Genomic DNA, 11,673 nt, shown 5'->3' with positions numbered 1-11,673 from the left:
CCTACCCGCAACAACACAACGGCTGACGAGCCTGTGACAGCTTTATGGGCGTTTCGTAATCCATACAGAGGAGGGGGGGGGGGGTGAGGTGGGGATTGGGGTAGAGTTTTTGGAGATCGCCTGAGCCGAAGCCACATCTACAGTGTGGTACAGAGTATGAGGGAGAGGGCTGCAGGTCTTCAAGGTACTTGTTAATTACTTAACAAAACCCTAGAAAAACTAGATGCAAACCCTTCATACGTTTTAATGCCCCCAGTTCTCACCCAGGCCTGTGTGCAAGTTGTGCAATGTTTTGTTTGTGCAATAATGTTCAGCATTGTGTTACAGAGTCAAGTGCAGGTGTCAAGGCACTGTCAATCGAGAGTATCCATGGCTGTAAATGGATATTATGGGTATTGGGGCATCATCAGGGAAGTGAACATCATCAGGGAGACTACAAGACCAATTCAGAGTATTCAGAATCAGTATTCAGAATCCACAACGACACAGAGACAGCGCTCGGTACAGAAGAGGAAACTGAGAAAACTGTTTATAAGGACAAGAAGGTACTTCTGTACATGAAGCGTTGTGGCAGTATTGAAGAAGCTGGAGTCTGAATTAAAGCATATATCCTCAAGATTCCAGAAGCACCTGGCTGAGATTACCAGATCAGCTAGCTACCAGTGCTTGGATGTGACAAATGATCTCCCCTTCTTTTGTAACTTTTTTTCATGATGCATATTCAAATTCCCATAATACATCTGTACAAGCTAATGGAACAACTGAATACCACAAGCTTTTGGAACACCTTTTCTTCTCAAAGCAATTTTGAAAGGTTGGACTTCAGTGCTTGAATTATAGGTAAGGATGCCCCCTGCTCTTCATTTGAAAAATCTTGGCAAAAATGGCTCCACTCATAGTGTTGCTGGTATTTTAAGCTGTAATTATTAAGATTTTGTTGAAAATTCCCACATGGTGTGTCTTATTAGGATGGTCTGAGCAATATTAATAGATGAACACTGATGCATCAATACTCATGTGTAGAATTTCTGTTTGGCACAAAATGATGTTCAATGAGAGGCTAACACACACAGTTTATTTCATTAAACAAAAACACTAAGCTTTGTAAGACATTAAGAAATAGTTTAATAAATAATGCAAAACACCACTGTCAATAAAATCATAGAACTGTATAAAATTATAAGTTGCATAACAAACCTCACTAGTGGCATGAATATATACAACACAGGTAAAAGGAGGTGTCAGGAAGGCCGCAATTCAAATGAAATATATACCTAATAAAAAGGAGCTAAAATAAATAGAAATGTATAATATTTACAAAATAGAATATAAGGAATCAGTAGACAAACACATAAACCAACCTTCACAAACAGTTGTTAAAAATACCCACAAAAGAATTAGTTTTTAATGAAATCAAGATACATTTTTTTGTCTAAACAAACTTTACACACAAATTTCTTAGCGATCAATCTGAGGTGATTGGCTTTGGTAACTCGTGCCATTTTCTGGATGTTACCGGACATGCATTTTAACTGGTAGAAAAGACAGACTGCCACTTGGAGAATTCTGCTGTTACAAAGCCAAGAAATATTAAAAGACGTGTATTTTTAATGCAGTTCAATTGGACATTGAAATCGTTTTTTTTTCATTAACGTGAAAAGAATATGCCGGTTGCGACAGGTGAACTGAAATTCACACAAAAATCTCTGGTTTGCTTCACGAGCTGAATGAAATAATTGATGTACCATTCCAACAATACTGCAACCTGCAAAACAGCTGCATTTGTAGTCGTGGCGAAGGATACAATCATGTTACCATGCTCCTTCCCTGTCAAACTTGACTCGAGTTCTTCCTTGGTGTCAGCTTGAGGGTTTTTGTGCAGCGAGGATGTCTCGAGCAGAGCAATGCTGAAAATGTGTCATGACTGAAAAGTCCGCAGTGCAGAGGAAGCCATCTGTACTCTTGAGGTCTTAAATCTTAACATAAAAAGTGTATCACATACAGAGGCAGTATGTCTTTATAGAGCTACAAGAGAAAACAGCCCTCTACTCACACACTGTGAAACACAGTCTCTGTGGAGCCCTGCTGGCAGGCTACCAGTGGAATTCTTGGAATGGCCTTGGTAAATATAACATTTTCAATAATAATACTCAAACAGCAACTCATGTGGACATAACCCAATTCCAGAATGTGCACGATGGGTCATTTTACTTTATGCAGGCCTGGATACGAACTGCAAAAAACGTCTCGAAATGATTTATTCTGGGCTTGGGAAAGAGCAGGATTAGGGGCAAGGGGGAGAGGTGGTAGGTAGAACAGTCTGAAAAAAAAAACGACTAGTAGCTTAAAAGTTAGAAAGCACCAATGATTATCAGGAAAGACGGCATAGATGTACAGCTGGGCTATGTATTCTGAATGTCATCTTTCTGATACTGGCATGACATAATTCTGTAGGAAGACAGTATTATCAGATGCTCGGGCAGACAGTGGTTCTGGTAGACCATTTTGATCGACATGTCTGAAGTTTCCTGGAATAGAGTAACGACAAAACTGGATCATTTGTTTAGGACAGGCCCCGAGCTTGTCTTCGTGAGGAACTCGCTGAATTTATTTGAGAAGTCCTGATCTTGCGAGACAGATTTTCTTTGTCACTACTCTAGGTGTGTGTGCCTGAACACGCTTCACAATAACATCTCAATCGACAGAGGGGATTAATGGGCACATTAATGGATTTGATTTTACAATGCATTTCTAATTGGATGTCACAAAAAAAAAAACTTCTAGAGTGCAGGAAAAACTAAGCGTACCTCAAATCTGTCTTTAATTACACTGGGGAAAAACAAAAACACAGAGATTCTTCTGTAGATAGAGGGGAAACCATGGTGATAGGTCATTTACATGTGAAAAATGTTCTTTAGCAAAGCCATAACCCCTTATGGATTATATATCATATGTGCCAGAACTGGACTTCAATCCTCTACAGTTGGTATTTAATTATCAAGTAAAATAGAACTATAAAGCAAACAAATATTCAGCTTAAGCTATTCAATATATGTTACATATCTACAATCCATTATTTCCTATCCTGTTAAGTATGTCATTATCTGTAGCGTTATCACAGAAGAAACTATATATATTGTGTTAAAAAGGTACAGAGGGAAATAAATAGCAATTAAAAAAGGCTTTAAACTAAGTTCAGCCAGGAAATGAGGAATTTGAACCGCTATGCCTGGAGTAAAATAAAATAATAATAACAACAATCTGGCCTTTTAGGAAGACAATGCACTGCACCACACATACCCTGGGAAGGTTATGGTTTAGGAGTGTTGGAATGACTATGGATGAGACAGTGGGAGCTCTCTCTCTCTCTCTCAGGTTTTCTGCTGATTTTATTGATTCAGAGAAAGTTCGGCTGGACCACGCGGCTCTTTCACCTCCGGATGTCTGTGGTCTCGGGCTCGTCTTGCTCAGCCTTGTCCGCCTCGATGCTGGAGCGCCGCGAGCCCTGGCCGCGACTTCGGGGCTGGGGTCCGGCGTGGGCCTTGCCCCCCTTCTCTCTCTCTCCTTGCCTCGAGGTCCGGGGGTGGTCCCGTTCGCTTTCGGGGGGCGGCTGAGCCGGGTCAGCGGCAGGGGCGCGGTGCGGGGGGTCCCCTTGTTTCCGGGGCTCGGGCGCCGGGGTCAGTTGGGAGGCGTGCTCCTCTTGCCTGGAGAAGGAGCAGAAACTGAGGCTGTCGCACAGCGCGCCCCAGTTCAGCTCGCACTGCAGGCGCACGCTGCGCGTTATCGCCTCCTTCACCTCCTCCCCGCAGCTCAGCAGGATGTTCACCAGCTCCACGTAGGGCCTGCAGCCGGGACAGGCGGAGAAGACAGGCCGCGGTTATGGCAGGGAGAAGGAGGAAACGTTATACTGACGTCTGAGGCAGACCAGATGCCTCAACCCCCCCTCGTCCATCTTTTCAACACAGTATGACACAGTCAGTGGTGCAAAAACTCAACTCGACCCTCTGGAAACTCTGCAACAGACTGTCAAAATGTGACAGTGTGACACAATACTGTCATGATATGACTTCTTTAACATCCATTTTCTAACGGCTTCATCCAATACGGAGCCATAGCGGAGCCAGAGCCTATCCTGGCAAGCAACAGGTGCAAGGCAGGGTTCACCCTGAATGGTATACAGGTCTTAAACAGTCATAAAATTACAAAAAGAAACTATGCACCACTGCATGACCCCGAGACTAGTGGTAAAGTTTCTGTTCTGAGCCTCACATATCAGGACTCAATTTTAGAAAAACAAAAGAAAGATCAGGGGAAAGGGTGTACCAAATTAGAAAAATAAATTGTCCATTGGATAACAACTGTAAAGTAGCAGAAAAAACAGATTAATTTAACTTGGAGTGCTGCCTGCAGTTTCAGTTGGAAGGATCGGTTACACTTTGCCTAGGCTTCAGAAAACATTTCAAAGCCATGCTCTGGCAATCCAAACTTATTTTCTTTTGACAGCATTTGTCTTTCAGTTTCAGACTGCTTTCAGTGCCTTGAGGGTGTTTTTTTGTTGGTGAAATAAATTTCCCTCGATCACCCTGACACTCATGCTTCTATCTGCTCTGCGCTGTTTCTAAATTTGGCTGCGGAAGATTAATTGATCCTTGGGAGTCAGTGAACTTGAGCATTGTTTTGACGGCAAATAAAGGGTAATGTGCTCTTCGCCAGACAGTTTTAGTAGTGAATGAGCAACCACAAGCTCTTAATAACATCAAAAATGCCATGTGGGGCCATGTTTAATTGGCAGCTTTCTTAAAAACAAAGGTCAAAGGCTTTTAGAAGAGCACAATGTTTGACAAACTGTAACTCTGAGCTCCAATGCTACTCTTCATATGCTATAATACGGGTTTGTTTCTGGCATGATGAGCCCAAATTCGGGAAAAGACACAGTTCTCAGAACAGCCAGGCTCACGGTAAATGACACTGGACTGGAGTGCTTTTAGTTTGGCTCGGTGTTGTGCTACCAGCTCCTCTTCTAAATGGATAACCCATTTTCAAGCTAATATTTTCACCTGGGAACCCCTTCCCTACTTTAAAATGTCTCAAACACCACTTCTATTTCACCGCAAGGCAGGCACATGCAAACACACCAGTTTCCACCAGTCCATCGCAGGGCACACACTCACACCAGGGCCACTTAACCCACCAGTGTGTCTTTGGACCGTGGACTTTGGACTCTGGGAAGTAACCGGGGGCACCCGGAGGAAACCCACTCAAACAGAACCTGCAAACTCCATGCAGACAGCACCCCAGATCTGGAACTGAACCCAGAACCCCAGCACTGCGAGGCAGCAATGCTAACCACTGCTCCACTGTGCTGCCCTATAATCAGTATAATAATAAGCGATAAGAACAATACGTCACACACAATAGTAACAAACTGAAAGCCATGCTCTGATGATTACTGAATGAGGGCAGCCATGCTTGTACTTGTCTTGGGGGGGGGTTATGTGTTTTTCTCGGGCAGTCCAGGGGGGCTCCCCCTTTCTGTGCTATGCCTTTGGCAGGGCTGGCTGCAGGTCGTATCGAAGCTCGGGCGGCAGCACCTACCCTTTGGGAAACAGGTCCTGGAAATGGATCATCTCCACCATGACGTTGACGTTGTCCTTGGCCGCGGAGCAGAGGTTGTGCTTGATGTAGCACTCTCTCTGCAGCTGAAACACCATGTCCTTGATGGCTGGACACTTGCGGCTGATGCAGCTGAACCTGTGCCTCAGCCCGTGAGCCATACACTTCAGAGCGTCTTTGATGAAGGATTTACCCTGTCAAAGAAGAACACTACATTGGCCTGCAGAGCAATGGATCACCAACCCCTTGGATAACCACTGGCTACGTACAGCAATGGCTAACCCCTGGCTGTGTCCCAGACAGAGGCTGGCTGGAGCTGTTTCAAAGCCATCTAAGGTAGTAAAACACTAATAGCAGGAGAAGTGACATGCTCTTTTGGTTCTCATTTTCCTAGAAATAAAAATGAGACCTTTAGCAATGGCTAGGACAAAAATAAACCTTTAAAAACATCAGTCAAGGAGAGCCCAGGGCTCCAATCCCCAAAGCTTATTACCCAATACATCATCTGTGAAGTTATATATATTACTGTTCTGTAAGGGGCTACTTTTTTTCACAGCATTTTTCTTGCATCTTGCCCACGCAGAGGTATCTCCTGTTCCCCAAGCCAACAGCTCGGGATAATTCGCTATTGTATATGAAACCTCATCGATTCATGTGCAGCTGGGCTGTCTATTAAGCAACTTGAGGAACTGGTGGTCTTGAGAGTGCAGATCAGGAAGCTACAGCAATACTGCTGGGTACTGCTTTTCATCCAATCTCCTGAAACGAGGTGCAGAACCTGTTTTACTGGTAAAAAAAGCTTACACATGAGCGAGAGGAGGCTCGTTGTGCTCATTTGGTATGTTTGGTTGTTAATAACATATTGATCTAAGGATCTTGTTCAGCCTTTTCTTGAAGGAAGCCAAAGTATCAGCCTCAACCACAAGGCTGGGTTTCCTGTTCCACACTCCCACAATTCTTTGTGTAAAGATGTGCCTCCTGCTCTTGGTTTTATATACACTTTCCTTTAGCTTCCCCTTTTGTCTTTTGCTTTGTGTTTTACCGTACGTTTGGTCTGAGTAAAAGGCCTGAGAAGTTGTTGGCCCCATCGAGGTTTGGAGGACCAGCCCTCTGGAGTACAAAACTCTTGTCACAATATTTGTGTCCCAAAGAGTGCTTGCTGAATCGCATGTCAGGTTTTTACCTGCGAATCAAACTTCCCCGCATTGTGCAGGAATGTCATGCAGATCTCCTGCAGTCCCCTGATCTCGCAGGAGTTGTTTTCGAAACACTCAAAAACGCCGCATCCTACATCCCCAGCGTTTACTAGGCAATGTTGGATTTCAGCTGGGCAGGAAAAAAAAAAGAGATGACACACAAAAAAATCAATTTCAGTATACAAGTGAACATGAAAACATTGTTGAATGGCTATTGACTTGGCACCATTTTTTTAAAGAGCAACAATCAAAAGGAACATCTCAAAAGGTGGTTTGGCCCACTGTAGAGACTTCCTGAAAAAAAGGAATACATTACATAGATAAGGGCACTGTTTGAAAATACACAGTTATATATCTTTATAAGTGCTGCACTATGTGACAAGATTCATAGGGACAAGTGAAAATTAGAAGGCCTTTCGACAGCAATCAATTCTCAGCCTGTGATTTAGAGCTGCTTCCTAACCACATCTTCCTCTGCAAGGACATTGAGGAATTCCTGTGTGTTGCAAAAACACTGCAGGCGGAATTCTAGAACACCTGACATTTTGTTCAGCTGCATAGAGTCTTGACACTGGGAGGGTTTCCAGTACAACAACCTATAAAGACCGAATCACGGAGCTTAGCAGGATGGCAAAACGCTTCATTGGGTTAAAGGATAGGTTTGTCTCTGTAAAGAAAGTCACTCGTCCTTCAAAGAGAGACCTGAGGCAGGTCTCTCTGTGCCTCTCGCTGAAACCCTCACGGTTTACTGGCAAGAAAAGGGTTTATCATTGCATGGTGATCATGCAGCCATACATTTAGGGAGGTGCCATCAGCACATCTCCCAGAGCGGCAGCCAAGCCTTAATGTAATTATCCTTTAATACGCTGACAGTTAACACCTGCAGCAAAATGACACAAGCACAAGCAATGTGAAACAATAAAAAAATGCTATGATATCAGTGTATAATGTATGTAAAAGAGCAGATGACTATCACAGGAAGAAGAAAGTGGCATTACCAGGTATATGAGGCGAGGTTTTGATTAATAATGTATAAAATAAAAACCCTTTAAGTCTGTTAGAATAGCAGTATGTACTTCTTAAGAGAACTAACAGGCATTCCTGACGATGCTCTATACAATTACTCCACGCCCAATGAGTGCTCTAAATATGAAATTGCTACAGTAAGGAAACCTACAAAATGGTTATACTCTTATATAAATCTATGAAACTAAGTCACTTTTACAGAGTGTCTTGTGGCTACCTTTACCTGACCATTAGAATAAAAAAAAACACACTGGTAGGCTGTAGCTCTGAAGGAAAATGAAGAAACTCCTGTAAGAAAGGCGCATTGCTCGAATGCAGTGTACTGCAATCAGTAAAAACATTATTTTCCATTCGTGATGCAAGATGTGACACCCAGAGAGGAGTGTAACTTCAAGTTCCGTGTCGTTCTGACAAATAATTGTTGGAATTACGCAATTCTTTTCTCCCTTGGCTCAAAACATATTCTGTGGCTTTCTGACATTATTCCGCAACGCGTGTGGTTTTTAGAGACTGTACACCAGTGGGTGAGAGGGAAGCAGGTGACACCAGACTTTTGAAAACTCGGGCTTCAGCTTCAGCTCCACTGATTCTACCGGATTTGTGAAGAAGAGACAGAGGCAGAGAGAGGTTGATAAGGCACATGTCTTTTTACCTTTGAGGTGCCCCTCTGACTGAATTGCATCTATTTTTAAATTGGCATTCAAGTACTGAAAGCTTACTGGGATGCTTGCATGATGAAATACCATCTGCTCTGAGTTTACACAAGTGATGAATGGAGACAGACACATCCTTACACGATTGACCTTGTAAACCTAGGGAAGGGCACAGAAACAGCACAGCTTATGTGGGTCAAAGAGAAGACAACTGCATAAAGTTATCCCTCCTTACCATATCAACCCTGGACTACAATACGTATTTATTTGCATTTTCAAAGAGGAGCACACACAAGCTACAGTACCTCTGATAAGTCACTATTCTCAGCAGATTGTATTATATCTAGTGGAAACGGTTTATCGTCGTTATCTCAGCCTGCATTTATATATATATAAAAACAAATATCTAAATGATCTAGCACGCATATGTATACAGTATATAAAGAAGCATTACCTCTACTGTAACTACTGCAGTACCGGCCCACGTTTTAAAAAAGTTATCCTTGGCATTTTTTAAAATTCTTCTCATTTAAAAAGAATGTGTGAAGTTGATGTTAATTTACCACGAAACTGTGTTTTGAGCGCGTAGCAGTTTTTGGGCAATCTAAAACACGGTCTGATGGTAATCAAGTCGATTTTTATATCGCTTTAAGGACTACTGTTCTGGGCGTCTCCAAACCCAGTCTCTTCACGTACTGCGGTACCGGCTCCGCAGTGAAAGAATTAATAAGGTCAGTTTAGAGAAAGATACCAGTAATGGTATCTCTCCACCTACGGAGCGTGATCTTAACCATTTTAAAACCAGGGAGCTTCAGGCAAGGCCCGTCAGGCGATTCCAATGAATTATTTCTATGTAATGATCCGTATCCAAAGGTACTTGTATGATGGGCTCCAAATCCACTCCATTATTTCTGCCGCAGATGGGTTTAATTTACGAGTATTATTCTGTATCTATGTTCGCTTTGGCTACCTGTGTAAATATAACTGGTTATGATTCGTACAGTACTAAGCGGAGGTCGTACGTTTTTTTTAGTTTTTGGGGAAAAAAAGGCAATTTCACAAACGTGCATTCGTTGGTAGGACTAGGGGGAGAAAGAAAAAAAAAACAGCCAAAGCTAATTAAAGATTTCTTGGGCCGGCTGTTTGATTTGAGAAATCCTGGTTGCTGACAGAGAGAGCCTCTGTGAGGGGAGACACAGGCTTGAGCTGTAAGTTGTGCGCCGGTAAAGTGAGGCGCTTGTGCTTGTGTTGGCATCCGGACGAGAATGTGCCTGGATCACACGAGCTGGTCAAAACGTGCATTGAATTGCACAGTGGGGTGATTGAGTGAAGGATCGTAATGTGCAAACCTGCGTCTTTTTTTTTTTTGAAGGTGGTGGTGTGCGTATGTGTGGGTTGGGGGAGGGGGTGTAGAACTAAATGTACAGGACATTATTTCGAGGGTTAAATTCTGCTTTATTTCCTCGTAAACATATTCCCCCCGGGAAGATGTCCAGTTTGCTCACAACAAAAGGGGACCTGTGATGATAATACTGTACAAAGGATCAAATCTTCGGGTCCGGAGACGCTTTCCTCCTCGTGTGCTGCTCATGGCGCGTTAATTCACGCTGGTTAAGTTCTTCCATCCTTCCTAAGAACCGTTATTTTAAAACGTTCGTAAAGTTACATTTCGCTCTTTGCCACGGCTAAAACACCTCACCCACATACCAGTTGAATGTTAAACAAAGCATGCCAAGCAACCAATATAATCTTTTCTGCTAAACATTTTTATGAGAGTATTTTTTCCAGCTTGGAATTTTGGCAGATACTTCACCAACATGCTACGTGTTACTAACGCCGTATAGCCACAGCCTGCTTACACTGAACGCTCTCGTTAATTTGTGTGCTGCAATTGTGTTCAAGTTCGCACATATGCACATGTATATCTTAAATATACCTTTAGGACCTGTTTCCATATGTTACTTATCCTACCTTGCGGAGTGCTATTAATAGTTTACTAAGATATTGAATGTCTTTGCTCGTGCAAGGTATCGACTTCCTTTTTTAATTGGAACAATGCCGTGCTGGGGCATAGAATATCACCTCTTTCCCAGTAATGTGCTCAGAATCAACACTATAATTTTACGCAGCCGTCGACACTTCATAAAGCAATGGAAAAAAAAAGGCAACCTCAATATTAATACAAAGCATTCATTTACTATCAAAGCAGAGCACGTGTGTACAGTACAGGCAGCTCCAGTCGTTGAAGATTTCATCAGCAAATGTCTACGGAGTGAGTCAGGCGGAACAGCAGGCTGGAGCTCACGTCCCTGCATTTCACCTACCTGTGTTTTGCAGAGAAAGCCGTCCTTTCTGCTGGATAGCTGGTTTGTCTTGCGGGTTTTCGTGATGATCAGTAATATCCGTCCCCACCGCTTGTTCGAAGACTGCAAAAATCAGGAGAATTATCGCACATTTTACTATCATTTTCCGGTCTCCTTAAAGCCTCACTTTCTTAAACCGGCACTTTAAATGAATGAAAGAGTGCAGCCAGTAAGAGGGCTCTATTTTATATTGTATGTGTGTGTTTCAGCGCGCCAGTTTCTCGGAGCGCTTATGAATTGATCAGCCAATTGTCTAACGCTTGCTGTTCAAGCAAGTACTGAACGCGTGCTGGAAAGGCGATGGATGCTGCCTATATTTTCGCAAAGCCCTGGTGTCATTTTTGATGAAGGAGTTCAGCAGGTGTTGTCATTCGTGGCTCCCGACCAATCACAGGCGCAGACATCCACGTCCAAGTTTGAGGGGCGTGGTCACACCGAAAGTTTCCCCCCTTGGATAAACTAAACTTTGTGGAAGTGTTCCGAGAGACTGTGATTTTTTATACCTTTTACGAATATTTAGACATGAAACATCTCCCTTCACTACGTAACGTTCGATGATCTGCTGAATGTCTTAAAGAAAGAGTGCATATATATATACATTCCTATATAAATTAGGCTGTATGTGAGCTGAGCGTGACTCACATGAGCAAAGCGCAAGAATTTTGGAATGTTTGTGATGCTCGTTTTAATTTCTTTATTCACCAATTCATGCTACCCGGTGTGAAGTCGCGACACCTAACACCTTTGGGACTTATTACCAATAATACTACTATATGAACAGAGACTAGATCAGTATACAGTAATGTGACGCAGTAGGCATTT

The 11,673-nt window shown here is 42.9% G+C and overlaps 1 protein-coding gene across 2 annotated transcripts; it reads right to left on the bottom strand.

Annotated features, from left to right (window-relative positions):
• Positions 1-3,363: 3,363 nt before the first annotated feature.
• On the bottom strand, positions 3,364-11,199 carry stc2b (stanniocalcin 2b). Of its 2 annotated transcripts, none has more exons than XM_015349344.2 (4): positions 10,813-11,199; positions 6,797-6,939; positions 5,596-5,807; positions 3,364-3,704 (listed from the first exon to the last, which is right to left on the bottom strand). In XM_015349344.2, the coding sequence occupies exons 1-4, from the start codon at positions 10,952-10,954 to the stop codon at positions 3,431-3,433; spliced, it is 771 nt and encodes a 256-aa protein (XP_015204830.1). In that variant the 5' UTR covers positions 10,955-11,199; the 3' UTR covers positions 3,364-3,430. The 2 variants fall into 2 exon arrangements, with proteins under 2 accessions (XP_015204830.1, XP_006631778.1); XM_006631715.3 differs by having other exon boundaries at positions 3,364-3,842; positions 10,813-11,197.
• Between the last annotated feature and the right edge of the window lie 474 nt (positions 11,200-11,673).

This window comes from Lepisosteus oculatus, chromosome 11 (genome assembly GCF_040954835.1).
Source record: "Lepisosteus oculatus isolate fLepOcu1 chromosome 11, fLepOcu1.hap2, whole genome shotgun sequence".
NCBI lineage: Eukaryota > Metazoa > Chordata > Actinopteri > Semionotiformes > Lepisosteidae > Lepisosteus > Lepisosteus oculatus.
This window is presented reverse-complemented; position numbering and strand designations above follow the sequence as displayed.

What these genes read in the sequence shown, in the direction of transcription:
- stc2b (XM_006631715.3), bottom strand. Translation starts at nt 10,954, where the DNA reads ATGATAGTAAAATGTGCGATAATTCTCCTGATTTTTGCAGTCTTCGAA. An exon ending in GCTTTCTCTGCAAAACACAG is followed by an intron (nt 6,940 to 10,812) that starts GTAGGTGAAATG and finishes TTTCCTGCCCAG; the next exon opens with CTGAAATCCAACATTGCCTA. An exon ending in CGGGGAAGTTTGATTCGCAG is followed by an intron (nt 5,808 to 6,796) that starts GTAAAAACCTGA and finishes CTTCTTTGACAG; the next exon opens with GGTAAATCCTTCATCAAAGA.